The sequence below is a fragment of the Mirounga angustirostris genome, unplaced genomic scaffold (genome assembly GCF_029215605.1).
Source record: "Mirounga angustirostris isolate CCGP_5_RB_7025 unplaced genomic scaffold, mMirAng1.0.hap1 SCAF_1, whole genome shotgun sequence".
NCBI lineage: Eukaryota > Metazoa > Chordata > Mammalia > Carnivora > Phocidae > Mirounga > Mirounga angustirostris.
Window position 1 is genome coordinate 66,008,641 of NW_026991709.1, and position 19,028 is coordinate 66,027,668.

The 19,028-nt window shown below is 36.5% G+C and overlaps 2 protein-coding genes across 4 annotated transcripts in view; one reads left to right on the top strand and one right to left on the bottom strand.

Annotated features, from left to right (window-relative positions):
* Positions 1-9,907, bottom strand: part of IQCB1 (IQ motif containing B1) — a 54,275-nt gene extending 44,368 nt beyond the window's left edge. Inside the window, exons 1-5 of one of the 3 annotated variants that reach the window (XM_064597336.1) lie at positions 9,757-9,907; positions 9,217-9,298; positions 5,198-5,309; positions 4,598-4,760; positions 2,577-2,706 (exon numbers count right to left, since the gene is read on the bottom strand). In XM_064597336.1, coding sequence (XP_064453406.1) covers positions 2,577-2,706; positions 4,598-4,760; positions 5,198-5,297 — 393 coding nt within the window. In that variant the 5' untranslated portion in view covers positions 5,298-5,309; positions 9,217-9,298; positions 9,757-9,907. The remainder of the gene's footprint in view (positions 1-2,576; positions 2,707-4,597; positions 4,761-5,197; positions 5,310-9,216; positions 9,299-9,756) is intronic. The other 2 variants (XM_045902972.3, XM_045902973.3) reach the window with 2 other exon arrangements.
* An 86-nt stretch (positions 9,908-9,993) lies between these two features.
* EAF2 (ELL associated factor 2) overlaps positions 9,994-19,028 on the top strand; it is a 48,183-nt gene continuing 39,148 nt past the window's right edge. Inside the window, exon 1 of the mRNA XM_064597402.1 lies at positions 9,994-10,194. Coding sequence (XP_064453472.1) covers positions 10,086-10,194 — 109 coding nt within the window. The 5' untranslated portion in view covers positions 9,994-10,085. The remainder of the gene's footprint in view (positions 10,195-19,028) is intronic.

Sequence of the window (19,028 nt, forward strand, 5' to 3'; positions counted from 1 at the left end):
GATAGGTGTTTTTCTTACGGCAAAATATAAGAATGTATATATGTACACATGTACGCATATATACGTATGTGTATATTTTAACCAGTCTACAGTTTAGGCCAGATCATCCTGTGTATGTCCCACCACATGATCTACTATGCTAGCTAATTAATTTTTTTTTTGATTGGGAAACACCTAGGTAGATAAAACTAGTAAGTTCAGTTTTCTTGTAATCTCTTAAAAATCTTTTAATTTCGCCCTGTGGTAAAGTGGCCCTCCTTTTCTGTAGCTGGTTTACTCCCTTTGATGTATTACTAAAAAAGTTTTTAGTCTCTATACAAATACCATAATAAAGAATAGGAAAATATTATTAAAGGACTATATAAATGAAAAGGACTATATAAATGAAAAGAATGTAATTACTATCCCCCTAATATTAAATAAAAGTACTCTGAAGAAAATATAAAGCTGTCTTAATGGTCTGAGCTATTCATGAGATAGAAATCATTTTACAAAGGAGGAAACTGAGGTACACTGAAATCAAGTGATTTGCCTAAGAACCCAGAGTTAGTTTTTGGCACAGCCAGGAAAAGAAATCAAGTCTAACACAAATTCCCATAGCTCATGCCACTTTAATTAACTTGAATTAATTAAATCTAGAAATATGCAAAATTTATTTAATGCTAACATCCCTCAAAATGTCAGTGGAGATGCTGGAAGAATTTGTGACTAATTTACATAGAAAGCCTATATTCTACTAGTAAGTTTAATTCCCTGCCAACAATACTTTTTTTTTTTTCTTTGTGGTATATTTTTTATTTATTTTTTATTATTAACTTAAGATGTATTATTTGCTTCAGGGGTACAGGTTTGTGATTCATCAGTCTTACACAATACACAGAGCTCACCAGAACACACATGCTCCCCAATGTCCATTACCCAGCCACCCCATCCCTCCTAACCCCCTCCACTCCAGCAACCCTCAGTTTGTTTCCTGAGATTAAGAGTCTCTTATGGTTTGTCTCCCTCTTTGGTTTCATCTTGTTTCATTTTTTCCTCTCTCTCCCTATGATCATCTGCCTTGTTTCTTATACTCAAATCCCTATCCTATCCATATTGTATGTCTCATTCAATTTCACTCATAATTTTTTAATTTGTTGGGTTTTTTTAATTAAAGATACATCTGTCTCAGGTTTTCTGTAAGAAATATCTGAAGATCTTGCCTACTTTATTAGCCTAGGCGTTAAGTACAAGACTGTGTCTATTCCTTATATACTTAAAGCACCTCAAATGGAATTGAAAATCTGATGACATAGTTATTTCTCTTCATAATTCACAAAAGTTGTGAATCTGCAAAATCTTTAATATAGCAGTAGGCCCAAATGTATACATAGCCAAGAACTACAAGATAAAGGAGTTTCAGCCTTGTAAACTTATGATTCCTATAGGTTCTATAACCAAATTGATCTGACAGTCACAGAACATTCCACACAACAAACACAGAGTTCACATTCAAGTACACAGGCAGTCCTTGCTTTTTGCATGGTACCATGTTAAATGAAACTTGAGCATATCAAAATCTTTACATGGTTCTAATATGCATGAGTTTCAGTTAAGATGGCACTGTACAAAGCAAGGACAGCTTGTAATGAAACATTCACCAAGATAAAAGGTCCATAAAACAATCAGAAAAAATTTTAAAGTATTGAAATGATACAGAGTATGTTATCTGACCACAAGAGAATTAAGGTTGAAATTGGTAACAATAAAACATCAAGAAAATTCAGTCATATGTGGAATTTAAGAAACAAAACAAATCAGCATAGGGGAAAAAAGAGGCAAATCAAGAAATAGACTCTTTAACTACAGAGAACAAACTGATGGTTACCAGAGGGGAGGTGGGTGGGGGGATGGGTTAAATAGGTGATGGGGATTAAGGAGTGCACTTGTAATGAGCAACACGTGTTGTATGGAAGTGTGGAATCACTAAATTGTACACCTGAAACTAATATTACACTATATGTTAACTAGCTGGGATCTAAATAAAAACTTTAAAAAAATTCTCAAATATTTGGAAATTAACAACATACTTCTAAGTAACTCATGGGTTTAAAAAAAAAAAGATAGTACATATAGCATTTAGCATAATCCATCCAACAAATGATTGTTGGATTGAACAAGCCCTATGTTTGGGTTGAAATATTTCAACTGCAGAAGATCTGAAAGATCAAACAGAAAAAGTTCACCTTTATTGTTTTTTGCCACTGAAGCTATTAGAAAAGTGCTGGGCCACAGAACAATACTTTCCTCTACTCTTAATTTAAGTAGAAGCTAGGTTTTAGGAAGGTGCTATGGAAATAAATGTCTATGGGTGCTGCTCAAAGTTATGAAGCAAGGCAGATCCTTCAAAAAGTCATATAGTATGTCTCAGCCAGCACTTTAAAATTTCACACCTAGAGATTACTTTTGGTTGTAATTTTTAAAATGTTTGAATCCACTACTCTAATTGTACTTTCAGCCAAATACTGCACATGTGAAAAATAATGTAGAACATCTCAAGAATTTTGGCTATTAAAACACTAAATAAACACATATACCTTAGCTGCATTGATGAAACATGTTTGCAATCGCCTCCCCAAAACCAGAAAATTTTCTGCAGCTGATGGGAGTAATTCATTGTAAAATTCCTCTGCATCTTCTCCTGGCTCCAAGCCCACACAGCAATGGCTGAAATACGAGCACAAGTCTGTGACTCAGTTTGTGTTAATTATAAATTTCAATCGAATGCTAGAGCTTCTATAGACAACATTGTGCCTTAATGAGAATTTTTAGTTATCTCTTTTGTTGCCAAGTCAAAAAAGAACTGCTGGAAAATAACCTTTACAACTTTCTAGAAAAGTAAGTGGTGTGGACTTTGCCTGTACTTAGAGCCAGGACTCGTATGTCCTAAAAACCTACTTGTCAACCTTTTGGGAAACAAAATATACTTGACTCACAAATAACAGAAATGAGGCAAGTTTTCAGTGAATGAGCTACAAACACTTTAAAAGCAATACAGTATCTTGGGAGTCTAATTCACCAAAAACATTTGTGCTAACTGATACCTTTTAGACCTCTGATAGCTAAAAAATACCGAGGGTAGGATTAGTCTATCAGGGACAGATTAAAAAATCAAACACTCTAATACCAATTCTACTCTCCAAGAGATCTATTTTCTTAAAGTCTGTAAAATATCTGACTACATATTCCTTATAGCAGAGGAGTAAACAGTAAAAACCTAGCTCTATTAGGAACACTTTGTAATTTACATTAAAGGAGAGAAAGTCATTTAGAGAAATGAATCCTCTTGAAACTGCACATAAAAGTCACTCCCTGGATATAAAATGGGTATATTCAAACCCTTGGATAATAAAAAGTATTTGTGTAGACTGATACTAACAAGAGTACCCAACCCAAGAATGGTCTCTAATTAGTAAATATTGCTGTCACACACTTTTTAACATAACGTGAAGACACTGATAAGCAATAGTGACTACCCAGGAGTATGCTAAAAACTGGGGAATGCTCAATGTACTTTTTTTTTTTGCACACCAGTCCTGAAGTTAATGGAAAAATGCTTACATATATTAGTTTCTCTTTTTATTTGGTTCCTAAATTATTTAAGAGTGTTTAATTTGATTGTGAACATTAATAAATAAAAATTATGTTTTTTGTACATTCAGAAATATGGGGACTTCTTAAGACTTGGATTTCACCCCAGAGAGCCTTACTCATTCAATATTTTCATGAACCAATATATCTGATCAAAACAAAGGCTTTATTTACTTAAGGAAATAATCTTGAAAATTAAAGTATAAAAAAGAACATTATATACATTATTAATTGTTTTTTTCTAACCATACACCTTGAATCTGGCCTTTATGTAGTAACAAATTAGGAATAGCAGTTTTGAAAGGTAAGATCAATTAGCAATGCATGCTTTTAGCTACTTAATTAGGAAGTAGCTTAGGCACTGAGAACAACTGGTTTATTTTTTTGCCTCTTTTAAAATAAACGATTTTGATCTGTTCTCTCAATTTCTAGCATGGCAGTATGTCAGTACATGCTGCTTCTGATTTTTATTTACAGAATTTGGGTTACCTAATGAAATATACAATTGAGATAACTAAATCAACACAATATGGAACAACTATATCTGTTCTCCTATAATACTTTGCTTATATCTTTCATTTCACACCTATTTCATTCAGCCCTGTATGATGTCATCTCATCCCTATTTTAAGTTTTTCCAGTATAGAGCCAGTGCGTTTAGTATCTTCATTTCTTCATATACTCTTTAGTCAATAAAGAGTCTGTTAGGTACTTGAGACTGAGTGGTGAGCAAAATACATGATCATCATCTTCATAGGACTTATGCAGCAAAACTGTAGACAGTGAAATACTCACAAATATAGTTACAAACAACAATATATGGTATGAAGGAAAAGTACAACCATAACCTACCACACAGAAGGTTGCCAGGGCTTATTAACCAGATGAATAAAAAGAAGCAAATGTTATAAATAAGAATCTACTACTATACCCCTCAAGAACAAGTGGACTTATGGCTTCATTTTACCTTAATATCTGTGTAAGCTGGGAAATTGTAGTCCAACCTCCCTGGATTCGAGAACAATCTTGACTGAGCACCAAAAGGCAATACTGAATGAGGTCATAACAATATATATCTTGTTTGATTTTCTTCAACTCTGAGCTTCCTAAAGGAGTGTTGTTTATTATTTCTAAGGCAAAAGGAAATAAGATATACTTATTTTGGTTCAATAAATCCAAGAGCTTTATGTATTTTTATAGTTTGAATAACTAAAAATATTTTTAAAAAGAAAAAAAATCACTGCTTTATCACAATGTTAAAATTTCTCTGAGCAAATTAGAAACAAATACCAAAACTATACCCATGATGGAATTATTTTGTTACTTAAACAATGTTATTAGCCAATCACAAAAAGATTTTCTTACTTTTTCTTTTAAGATTTATTTATTTATTTTGGGGGGGCGGGGAGCAGAAGGAGACAGAAAAAGAGTCTTAGACAGACTCTGTACTGAGCACAGAGCCAAATGCAGGGCTTGATCGCACAACCCTGAGATCACGACCTGAGTTGAAACCAAGAGTCAGATGCTCAACTGACTGCACCACCCAAGTGCCCCAAGATTTTCTTACCTTTTAACTTCAACAGTATAACAGGGACATTTTGTTCAGGACTTTTTGCAACTTCGGCAGCTAGAGATAAGATCCTTGGATCTGTACCTGTTGGCTTCATTTCTTGTATCACCTATATTTTAACAGAATCAGAAAGATAAAGGTCAAACAGCCCTAAAATATTTGCTCCCTAATGTTTGAAAAACAGTTTTAATATAAATAAAACTTTAGCTTTGCTTGCTTTGAGAAGTGAAGGGTAGATTTTTCAATTTCTTCCTTATAGTAGACTCTGGTTTTTCTAATTAGAATACCTCTAAAAGAGCTAGAGACTCCTATAATTTACTGTGACAGCTACAGCACATATTATTTATCGTGCACTAAGAGTCAGGAATAGTGCTAGGTGCTCCACATTCACTCTTCCTAATCTGCACAACAGTCCTGGGATAGAAATTACTTTTTTTTTTAATCATAAAAGAGACACTAAGTGCAGAAAAGAGTTAACATTAGGCCTGAGACAAGATTGGCCCCTGGCTGGTGCCTAGGAACTTGGATTTCAGAAGGGTTTCCACCATTCCCTAATAAGAGTGGCTCACTGTGACTAAAGTGTTTGTGAAAACAATGTGGCTTATGCAGAATGTCTGCTTTCCTTCCAGAAGTTTGAAATTCTGGTACTTGACAGTAGAGGATATCTACATAACCTACATGACTATCTTTCAATAAAGACCTTTGTCACTGAGTCTCTAGTGAGCTTCTCTGGTAGACAGCACTTCAAAATGTCAGAACTCATTATAGGAAGAATTAAGTGTGTTCTACGTGAATCTACTGGGAGAAGATTCTTGGAAGTTTGCACCTGTTTTCCTTGGGATTTTGCCCCATTTGCCTTTTCTCTTTGTTGATTTTGCTTGGTATCCTTTCACTGCAATAAATCACAGTCACGAATATGACTCTATCCTAAGAACTGTGAGCCTTCTAAGTGAATCACTGAACCTGGGGTTGGTCTTGGGGATCCCCAACACTTCAGAAATGAAATGTAATTATAACAAAAGCTTGTTTATAAATAGCATAGTAAATAAAATCGATTATCTTAAAATTAAATAAAAAATGCATCCCAAATTCAATTTGTTAAAACTTTTCTTTATGAAGAAATTTTAAGGCATTCAAAGCTCAAAGATATCATTATTTAATAAAAAGTACAATCTTTACTTATAATAAATACTTAGGTATTTATTATGAACTAAGCACAGTGCTAAATGCTTTTATATACATCATCTTATTTAATCCTCACAATAGGAGTATGAGGTAGAGTCTGTAATCATCTCACTTTACAGATAAGAAAAATAAAGCTTGAAGAAGAAACTTATCATAGTTCCACCAGCATATGGTGGAATCAGTATTCAAATCCAGATCAGTCTGACTCCAAAGTCTATGGTTTTAACTACAATGTTAATTATATTCCCTCCCATGTAAAATAGTAAAAAACACAAAATGTATTCCCAAATGACATACTTCTAAATCACTTATTTTTAGCTATTATTCTTCACCACTGGCACCACTGTCCTTTATACTGAAGACCTGGACATAATACAAGCATCGAAATGTCATCCCTTTAGGTAAAATATAAATCATTAAAATACAAGTTTTCTGAAAATATTTCAAAGAAAGCCCACCACAACTCCTGGTGTCACTCCTAGCACATAACAGACATACAACTTTCCAAGAGAGTGGATAGTTATCTCACTTTTTCCAATGGCTGCATTATGCTATGCTTCTTTTGTAAGAGTGCATCAAAATATATCTAAACCAAATGGGTGTTCAAAATGGGTGTTCCAATTTGTATTTCCACTAACAACATATGAGGGTGTTCATTTTACTATGCCTTCACTAGTACATTCTGTTATCTTTTATATTTCTGCTAGATGAAAAATGGTATCATCTTGTTTTAATTTGTATTGCTTTGATTATTAGACAAATTAGGCACATTTCATGTTCACTGGCCATTTCTTCTTTCATATATTTTCTATTCATATCCTTCAACAATTTTTATATTGGTTTATTCTTGTGTAGAAGCTTTCAGCTTTTCTTTTTTTTTTGTAAAGATTTTATCCATTTATTTGATAGAGACATAGTGAGAGAGAGAACACAAGCAGGGGGAGTGGGAGAGGGAGAAGCAGGCCTCCCGCTGAGCAGGGAACCTGACACGGGGCTCGATCCCAGGACCCCGGGATCATGACCCGAGCCGAAGGCAGACACTTAACGACTGAGCCACCCAGGCACCCGCTTTCAGCTTTTCATACGTGGATATGAACCCTTTACCTTTTATATTGGCTGTAAACAATTTCTTATTGTCATTTATTAAGTTTGATTATAGTGTCTCTACCACAGTTTTACAATTTTCATGTACTCAAGTATAACAATCTTTTACTCTATGACATCTACCTTGGTGACATTCTTAGAAAGGTCCTCCCTACCCTAAAAGCTAAAATATAGTCTTTTAATTTTTTCTGGTGTTTTTATGGTTTTAGTGCTATCTTCATTCATTTATATCTTTATATTTTCTTTTTTTGTTTGTTTGTTTTTACACACACATTTATTCGTGAATGATGTAAGATAGAAACCTAACTATATTTTTTAAATTAGATGAGGTTATAGATTTATAGAAAAGAACAAATGCATACAGCTATCATAAATTTCTGAAGTAATATGTCATGAATAGATATAAACAAAGCAATCTGAAATGTCACTTGGGTACATTTTTGAACTCTATTTATTTCATTAATCTGATTTTTTTTTAAATTCCTGGGTTAGTACAACCTGGTTCATTTTAATACAAGTTTGGTGAAAATTCACACCAGTAAGTCTCGAGACAATAAAATTCATACCATCCTTGGTTGCTGCCTTCTTATCTCTGATTCACTGCCATATTCCTAGAGGCTAGACCAGTGCCTTAACCGATACCTGGTAGGTACTTAATAAATATATGTTGAAACAAGGAAGAAAAGCACAAACTTTGGGCATTTTAAAACTCAATTTCTTGACTACCTGTTTTCTTCTTTATTACAATATGGAAACCTCAGATTTCTAATTGGAAGTCTTTTTTAAATAAAATAGGCTTAAAACACTATTGTTGCCCTCTGGTTAACATAATAAAACACCCTGGAAACATTATCATCATCACCAAACACTAGTGTGTAGGGCACTATGTTAGATGCATCGGTCACAAGAATTTTATATGGCACAGAGTCCCTGTTGTTCATGTTCTGGTTGGGAAAGAAAAAGTATACACACACATATATACATACATGTAAAATAAAATACTTTAAGTGCCAAATAGATGACACAGATGATAAGAACACAGACCACAGAATCAGAGGAGTGGGCTTCTCTGAACCAGTTTTCTTATCTGTAAAGGAAACAAAATAGCAATTCCTACTTTCTAGAATAATTCAAGATTTAGAAAAGAAAGCAGAAACCAAGGATGGTTCTAAAACGTTGCAGGACAACAGAGTTATACGTCAATAATGATAACCATTTGGAGAGATTTTACTATGTGCTGTGAATTATTTTAAATCCTTTTGTGTATTAATTCAATTAATCCTCTCAACAACTCTAAGGAATAAGCACTATTATTTTCCCCCCAATTTTACGATGAGCATTCTTTAGCTTGCATGAAGCCACACTGTAAAGTACGAAGCTGGGGTTGAAATACAAAAATTCTGGCTCCAGAACCTGAGCACCTAACTACCACACTAAACAGTCTTAATACTCCTTAAAAAAGTAGAATTTAGACAAGCAGACAGATTAAGGGAGACATATTCATGTACTTGCCTAAAACAATAAACCGACAAATTTGGCTAAGAAAGCATGGGAGTAGAGTTGGATTACATACTTACCCTGAAAAACAACCACCCATTACGACAACCATCTGTAAACTTTCTGTTGGATACTTCTCCTCTAATACAACACTTCCCTCATCTTTACCATGAAACTCATGAACTTTTGACAGAAAAAAAAAAAAAAGACAATTATTTTTCAATTATTACCCTGTTGCCACAGCAGGAACTCGGGCCTTGATCCTTGGGAATTTCGTCTTCCTGCCCGTGCCGTTACTGCTTCCAAGGATCGCTGTGAAGGAAATAAATAAAAGGCTACCTAATGCAATCTGGTTGCAACTGATCCGAAACACCGTAATTCCTAACTCCGAATCTTTTTTCCCCCTTCCTCGTCGTCCCCTGTCCCGGTCCTAACACCACCGGGAACTTCCTCTGGAAAAGAAGATCAGAAAGCGATTGCCGAGGTAACGGCGTCGCCTCCTGTGAGGTCCAAGGTCCGAGGCTCTGAGGCCGCGGGATCCTTCGCTCCGGATTCTAGACCCAGATTCGGCGGTACGAGGCCTTGGGCAAGACACCGGGCCTTGTGCCCCGCTCCCGCCCCTCCCCGGGCCTCGGTTTCCACTACAAATCTCCACAGAAAGGGCGCCGATTCTCCCGTTAGGAGCTCCTACGAGCCGAGGCGCTTGGCCCAGAAACCCTGTGGCCCTGGCTTCCCGGCACCCCGAGATTCTCTCCCTCCCCAGTCGCCACCTCAGGTGGGTTACCGCATCCTCTCCGCGCTCTCCTTCAGGGAACCCTGCTCCCACCAACCACCTCAGGGGCGCGGCCTTCCCGGGGCAGCGTGCGTCGCAACGCGGGAAGGGGCATGGAGGTGGGACCAGGCGCCTCAGAGCCAAGGGGCGGGACGCCCCTCTCCAGGCAGCCAATCAGCACGCGAGAGGCGCCCGGAGGGGCCAGCGCGTCAGGCGCGGGGCGGAGTCTGCTGGCTCCCCGAGCCGCAGCAAGTGCAGCTGCTTCAAGATGAGGTGGCAGATGCGAGTGAGCGCAGGTGGCCAAGGCGAAGTCACAGCCGGAGAATAATGATGAATGGAGCAGCGGGACCCTCGCACATGGACCGTCGCGAGCGGGTTCTCAAGTTAGGCGAGAGTTTCGAGAAGCATCCGCGCTGCGCCTTCCACACTGTACGATGTGAGTGAGAACGATCCCCGGGAGGAAAGGGGGAGCTCCGGATATGGGGGTGTGGAGGCACAAACCTCTCAGTTGTGTTCCCACAAACCCCCTTACTCTGCTGGAGAATGAGGTGCCCAGCGCTATCCATTGCCCTGCCTGGAGTCCCGGGGGTTTCGTGGAAGGAGCCGGAGTTGAGCAGGTGTGGGTAAACCCTGGGCAGAGAGATTCAAGTGAGCAGAAAGGGAAACTTTGTGGAGGAGATATACAGGGGTGACTGTGGAGACAGACATAACTGGTAGATGATACAGAGATGGATAGGAAAATAGTAAGGTGACAGATGGAAGGGGGCAAAGGACGGAATTATTACGCAGGGGAAAGGGAATGCCTTGAGGCTGGTAGGGAAATATTCCCTCTTTTCTTCACTTTTTCTGTCTCTGATGAGAGTTCTTATTTAGTGTGTTCCTGAGTAGATATTCTGAACTATTCCAATAATTGTATTTCTTTTGGACCCCTGATTTCGTTCAGACAGTTATCAAATACTGATTATCAAAGTACTGGAGGGTGTGTTATTCGTTTTTTTAGAAAGATATTTACTTCCCTTTGATTTCTCCCTTTGATTGTCCTCTGGAACTAGTTTTGATAAATTTGCCCTCTGTTATGTTGGTGAGGTAGAAAAGGAGCTCTTTTACTTTAATGTTGGATCGTATAGATTCCAGGAAGGAAAATATAGCATATTATGATTTGGTATGTAAAACATTTCATTCTTTGCATAGTAACCCTCAGAATTATAGAGCGGAAAGGAAACTAAGATCTTTGAATCATAACCTCTTATTTTTCTGTGGCAAAATTGTAAAGTAGGTATTTTTTCACTTCCTTTCCCCTGCCCTGTTCTTCCTTAGTGTCTCATCATTCTACCTTTCTCAGTCATCCTGTCCTTAGACTGTCCAGGGATCTTCATGGTTTTTATTCTGAACTTTTCCATGCTTCAGTCAAAATACCCAATTAAAACTCAACATTCTCCAAAAGTTTAATTGAATTGTAGACGATCTAATTATAGTAATTCGGGGTAAAGGTATAAAGACCAATAGGTTTAACTCTCCAACGATATATTTGCATTTTATAAAAGGGTTTTGTTAAGCAAAATTAACATCCAGTTGGTAGAATAAACAGGGGAGATATTTGTCAACAGAAGATCTTCAACAGGGTCCTTTGTTTTGTTTTGTTTTTTTCCACGACCCTGAGATCAAGACCTGAGCTGAGATCAAGAGTTGGCCACCTAACTGACTGAGCCACTCAGGTGCCCCCGTCCTTTGTCCTTTGTTTTTTCTGCTTTGCCATACTCTGTCGTCCAATGCACAGTGAGACCTTAGTGCTGGCTATGCAGTTTCTCTCCAGTCCCATTTCCCAAAAGTATGATATAGCTTTTACCTGGTTTCTCCATGGCTTTCTCGCAAATAGTCTCTCCTCTCTCCTCTTCTTTTTCAGATTTGCAGTAGCCTTTTAATAATTTTTCAAACCATAAGGTTTAAGATTATAAAAATTTGCTCATTTGATTGTTATATTTTCATGTAACTTGGGTATTTATTCTCTTTTAAGGGCATGAACCCCAAATGAAGAGAATATAAAATAGCCTTTGAAAAGCTCTTTGCAGGTGCTTCAAAGCTTTTCATTCATAAAAGTTCTCAACATGCTGGAATTGTGCCTTTAGAGCTCAAGAATCAGTTGATCTAGCTACAAGAATGAAAAAAACAACCATAGGAATAACAATCACAAAAAACCCAGATGCTTGAATACACTCTTAGTGCTGTGGAAGACATAAGAAAGGTTTTTAGCCTCAGTTTTATTCTTGTTGAAGCAGGCAGAATCTTTCTAGATTTATTTGAATAAAACCAATCATTATCCTTGAGGATAGGTTCACTTACCATATGATCCTCACTCTTAAGGACTCAGAGTAAGGGATGGAAACTATAAAACAGGAATTCTTAATCTCAGGAAATAAACTGAGGGTTGCTGGAGTGGTGGGGGGTGAGAGGGATGGGGTGGCTGGGTGATAGACACTGGGGAGGCTATGTGCTCTCGTGAGCACTGTGAATTGTGTAAGACTGTTGAATCACAGACCTGTACCTCTGAAACACATAATACATTATAGGTTAAAAAAAAAAGAAGATAGTAGGAACGGAAAAATGAAGGGGGGAAATCGGAGGGGGAGATGAACCATGAGAGACTAATGGACTCTGAGAAACAAACTGAGCGTTCTAGAGGGGAGGGCGAGGGGGCGGTGGGTTAGCTTGGTGATGGGTATTAAAGAGGGCATGTATTGAATGGAGCACTGGGTGTTATACGCAAACAATGAATTATGGAACACTACATCAAAAACTAATGATGTAATGTATGGTGATTAACATAACATAGTAATAAAAAAATTGAAAAAAAATTTAAAAAATAAAATGAAGTGAGTTTTATAAACTTAAAATAAATAAATAAATAAATAAATAAATAATAAAAAAACTATTAAAGAAAACAAAAAACAGGAAATCTTACTTTCATTCAGGTGGACCTAATATATAACAAACACTCAACTGAGTCAGTGTAATCTGGGAGAAAGTAATATTCTATGTTTATATACAGGGGTAATTATGCCTGTCTAATATGCTGAGGCTTTGGACAAAACTGGATGTGAATTCTGGCCTCCACCACCTATGTATGTAATGTAACTTTTGGAACATTCTCTAAGCTCTCAGCCTCAGTAAATGGTAATAATATCTACACTTCAGAGATTTTTAAGGATTAAATAAGATTGCATAAAAAACCTAGCACAGTATTTGGTGCATGGTAGAGAATAAATAGTAGTCACTATTATTCTTGAAGGGTTATATTCATGTGTGTATGAAGAGTGCCGAGGAATGTAATTAACTTAGACTTTCAAAAGCATTTATCAGGGCTTAGCAATAAAACCTATCAAAAATAAAGTCTGTCATGTGGTAGGGAAGATATGGGATGTTCTATAAATGATAAGCTAAATGTTTAGCAGCAGATACTTCACTGGGTGGAAGAGTTTGAGTAACAGGACGTGCTAGAATAAATTTTGAATTTGGGCTAGTACTAATTTTACAATGTATGGCTAGATAAGGAATTAGACATTGAAATTCCCAAGTTTGTAAATGACACTACTTTTTGCTGACACTAAATGATGAACTCATGGGCAGTGACTACAGGAAGATTGTCTGAGCCTTCAAGTGGAGCCACTCCCGAAAAAGTGGTTGTTAAGCTTTGGTGTGAGCAAACATTAGAAGGTACGCTAATGAAAATGGGATTAAAATTATTTTTAAAATGAATGTTCTCTGATCACTGTGGTATATTGGAAAGGGTATGGGTTTTGGAGTTAGTTGAATTAGTTCATATCCCAGGAAGTAAATTTATGACAGTAATTGTGATTCTGTTATGAAGATATAGACATTATGTGACACTACAGCTGAAATAGTCAGAAAAATGATCAGCATTGACTGAAAAAGCATTAAGTGCAAAGTAGGAAATGTTTTTCTACTCTATGTATAAGTAATTGTACTGTAAAGAAAAAAAAACATCGGGGCACCTGGGTGTCTCAGTTGGTTAAGCGCTGGACTCTTGATTTCAGCTCAGGTCATGATCATGAGATCAAGCCCTGCCCCTGCATCAGGCAGTCTGCTGGAGATTTTCTTTCTCTCCCTCTGCCCCTCCCACTGCACCCTCTCCCTCTCTCTCTCTAAAATACATAAATAAATCTTTGGGGAAAAAAAAGAAGAAATAACATAGATGAAGGAAATCTACAGAGAATAAATAAATGGTAAAATTGGTGGTGAGTTCTCTAAACCAAGGAAAACTGAAAGAAAGAAACTATGTAGTCTGGAATTATAGCAACTTCGAAAATATATTTGACATTTGGAAGCATATGGAAAACATGATATTACTCAACAAATTCTATAATTCTAGGTCTTTGTTCCCTTGAAACTCAAAAGTTGTATACTTAAAAAAATTTGTTGTTTGAAGGCAAATAAAAGAATATTAATATAACAAGTAATAAAAAGTAGAATTTATTCTAACAGCAAAATAATTAGAAGTGTAAATAGATTCAGAATAGTTTTGATTTATTGATTATAAATTCATGCTTATCATTAAGTAAAGCTACAAATATTTTGAGTACATTTCTGTCTCTTATAGTTGTCCCATAGACATCTAGGCTTCAGGGACCTGTTAATCTCTTGAAATTATACAGTACTTGATATGTATGTTGATACATTCATTTTTTCTGTGGAGAGGATCTTTAGCTGATCTATAATTTTCATCAGATTCCCATAGGGACTTATGACTATTCTTCATCTCCTAACAACCCCCCCCCCCATACATGCAAAAGTTAAGAACTGAATATAAGGCAAAAGGCTGTTTTGAGTGGATGGAGTATGTGGCTTGAGTTCCTGACTTGACTTTTTACTGGTTTCACTACTTTAGAGGAGTTCCTTATTGGTAAAATGTGGGTGAGAATCTTCAAAGAGTTGTTGTGAAGATCAGAAGTGATGACATATTATAAAAGAAAAAGAATCAGTATTTAAACACTAATACAGAGGTTATAGATTAACAGCCTATTGGCTGAGTTTGACGTTAGAGATGCTTTGTTTGACCCACACAGTTGTTGTTTTAACATAAATTAGTTGTAGGGGCACCTGGGTGGCTCAGTCGTTGAGCATCTGTCTGCCTTTGGCTCGGGTCATGATCCCGGGGTCCTCGGATTGAGCGCTGCATCAGGCTCCATGCTCCACGGGAAGCCTGCTTCTCCCTCTCCCACTCCCCATGTTTGTGTTCCCTCTTTTGCTGTGTCTCTCTCTGTCAAATAAATAAATTAAATAATAATTTTAAAAAATCTTTAAAAAATAAATTAGTTGTAAATATGTAAATGTCAAAATCTTTTATATGGAAATTTGGATTACCAACTTCTCTTTCAAAAATCAGAAGATAACTTGGCCACACCAAATCCATATTCCTCTTGGCAGCAGTTGGTTGTCTTCTTGAGATTGGGCTTATTCACTATGATTCCCCGATGGTCTGCTTCACTGCCTTGGGTTACCTTTCTAGCCTCTTCTCTAAAGCATTATTTAGCTGTAGTTAAATGACAGTCATATCTCCCAGTATTGTCCTTTGTGTCACTGTCAGAAAAATATGGGAGATCAGACAACCATGATTTTACTCTAGGATGTCATTTCTGTTTTACCTATTTATCATAGAGAATTCTTTAATTCTCTATGTCAAATATTCTCTGTCAAATATTAAGTTATGGGTGCCCTCTCTGAGAACAGAAATGTACTAGTGAAAAGTACAAAAGAAATATGGCAGTATCTACCCTAAAGAAACGAGAGTCTTGAAGTACAGATGAATCTGATCCTCAGGAAACAATTAGAAAACAAGCCTTTTGCACATAATTTAGCTGAAATAAGTTTATACTTAAAATAAGTTTGGAGGGGGACGCCTGGGTGGCTCAGTTGGTTAAGCGACTGCCTTCAGCTCAGGTCATGATCCTGGAGTCCCGGGATCGAGTCCTGCATCGGGCTCCCTGCTCAGCAGGGAGTCTGCTTCTCCCTCTGACCCTCCTCCCTCTCATGCTCTCTGTCTCTCATTCTCTCTCTCGCAAATAAATAAAAAATTTTAAAAAAAGGAAAAAAAATAAGTTTGGAGGTAGTTCAGATAGGATAAACATATGAACCAGAGTCAATTACAAAGATCACATATGTGCCCATTATATTAAAGGCATTATGCTAGGAGCCATAATTCAGGAGGAATTAAAGTATGAGGCATTATGATTTAAAAAATTACAGTCCAGGGCGCCTGGGTGGCTCAGTTGGTTAAGCGACTGCCTTCGGCTCAGGTCATGATCCTGGAGTCCCTGGATCGAGTCCCGCATCGGGCTCCCTGCTCGGCAGGGAGCCTGCTTCTCCCTCTGACCCTCCCCCCTCTCATGTGCTCTCTCTCTCTCATTCTCTCTGTCTCAAATAAATAAATAAAATCTTTAAAAAAAAAAAAATTACAGTCCAAAAGGGCATGTACAGGAAGAGGTAAATAATGCCACGTCATTTATGTTAGGTTTTGATGAACGGTATGATAAATGCTACAGAAGTGGACACCCCCCCCCCCCGCCCCAAAAGAGATTTTGAAAAGTAACGAAAGGGCTCCACCCAGCGACTACTTTAGGAAAGAGGAGACTTTGAAATAGGATCCACATTCTAAGAGCAAAAATACAGAGAAAAGCAGATGGATGGGCAAGCTGTAGGTACTTTGATAGTTTAGCTTTTTGTTGATTGAAAACTAGTTTGTCCTTGCAATAATAGAAAGAGATGGCTCTGAAAGATATGGAAAAAGACATAGTGATTAGATGTGGGTGATAAAGAAGATTGAGGAATATTTACAGGAATACTTACATTGGTGTGCAGAACTTTGAAGGATAGTTAAAATTAGAAAGGTGCGGACACTTTAAGATAAACAAAGGCTGTTACTGTGGGTACCCCCATAGGTCATGATGATAAATTACTTATATTAACATATTTTAAGTGGTATTTACTTCATTTATTCTGTACACATCCTTATAAAATGAAGTTTTCACTTTAGGGCTTCAAATGATATTTCCTAGCTCAAATTGAACTTATCTTCTTCTCCATCAATTTAGGTATCAGTAAGAATGATATCAGGGACATTTGGGTGGCTCAGATGGTTAAGTGTCTGCCTTCGGCTCAGGTCACTTCCCACTCAGTGGGAAGTCTGCTTCTCTCTCTCCCTGCCCTCCCCCCCTTGTATGTGCACTCTCTCTCAAGTAAATAAAATCTTAAAAAAAATAAGACTGATATCAAAAGTTGTTGGTTAACCTCTTATCTTTTTAGTCTACTAAATTTGTGGTTCCTTATTCTAGCTTTAGCAAATATTAATTGCATGATCTTGGGCAAGGGACTTAATTTCTTCCACCATCATTTGCCTTATCTGTAAGATAGGGATATTCACTACTTTAAGAATTTTTGTGAATCTTTGAGATAAAAGTAATTAGGAAAAATTTTTAATTATATAAGTAATAGCTGTTATTATTATTTTACTTTTGTATCTTGGATACAAAAAGTAAAATATTATTTTTTGTATTCTGTTGGATTTTCCCGTCTTCTGCTTTCTACTTTCTCTTTATTTCTGTGATACTCAAGGCTCAATTCTGATGTTTTCTTCAATATTGTTGTCTTTTAATCAATTGATATTAATTAACACTTATTTCTCTAGAACTTCTTTCAAGCATCTAAAACTTAACACCTAAATTATTTTTTATCTTTCTCATTACCTTACTGCTACTAACAAACTCCCCAGTTTATTTTGTCTTTATCCTCAGTGGTACTACCTAAGGATACACCGTAAATCAAATTCACATTTTTCATATTGCTTATGTTATTTTTTTAATCTGTTTCTTAAAAGCTAGAAATAAAAATTAAGGTTTTAAGAGATACTGCATGTATTCAGTTTTGAATTAAAGCAGCATAAAGAATAAATCATATTATAAAGAATACTTAGTGTGAATTGTTTATATTCATATGTGCTTAAGGAACTTAAGAATGGATTTCATAAAAAAAAAGAATGGATTTCATTTCTTTTCTTAGAGTCATTATAAGAATTATTTTTTTTTTTTTAAGATTTTATTTATTTATTTGACAGAGAGAGAGACAGCGAGAGAGGGAACACAAGCAGGGGGAGTGGGAGAGGGAGAAGCAGGCTTCCCGCTGAGCAGGGAGCCCGATGCAGGGCTCAATCCCAGGTCCTTGGGATCATGACCTGAGCCGAAGGCAGACACTTAACCGACTGAGCCACCCAGGTGCCCCTAGTCATTATAAGAATTAAATACGAAATGTTAAGCAAGATACCTGGCAGGAAGTAAGTATTCCATAAATGTTAGCCGTTATAATTATCACTGGGAAGCAGGGCCAACTTTTGTTTATCGACAGAAGATGGTTTGATGAGCACTGGAAGATTCTCTTTTCCCAAGATCTACCTATTATAGTTCCCTAAATTCTAATAAATGTTCAGTACTTTGGATTTAGACTTTTTGTATTTGGCTTCCCTGTTAATATAAAGATCAGTCTCTTGGGGTAGGGATAATTGGGAGAGGGCTTTCAGGGATTGATAATGTTCTATTTCTTGGTCTGGTTGCTGATTACATATGTGTCACTTTGTGAAAATTCATCAAGCTTATGATTCATGTTCTAGTTTGCATGTATGCTATATTTTAATAAAGAGTTAACCTGGAAAAAATATACATTACCCGAGGAATTCTATATCAGAATTATCAGTCATTGATATGAATTGATGTGAATTTTTTAAAATTTTTTATTAACATATAATGTATTATTTGTTTTAGGGGTACAGGTCTGTGATTCATCAGTCTTACACAATTCAGTGATGTGAATTATTTTTAAGTGCTTTCATATCTTAGAGGTTTTGAGCTTGTTCAGCATGTGAAATATCTGAGCACCCTAAATTCCTTCTGGGTAATATATTTTAATAACATTTGAATTACGATTTAACTCAAAATTAAAACATATTTTAAGTTCTTCTGAAGTTGCAGATTTGGTTAAATTTACGTATCCTTTAATGGTAGGATTCATGAAAAACTCCAACTATTAAACTCAATGATTGCTGTTTCTTAAGTTTTCCCATGATTATGTATTTGTCCTGTATTCATTAATTATGTATTCTGCTAGGACAGCCAGCAAGTGATAGTAGACACCCAAGGTGTTTTTAGAAAAATTACAGGAAAGACTGAGAATTGAAAACATTCTACTAATACCAGTTTTTAGCAAATC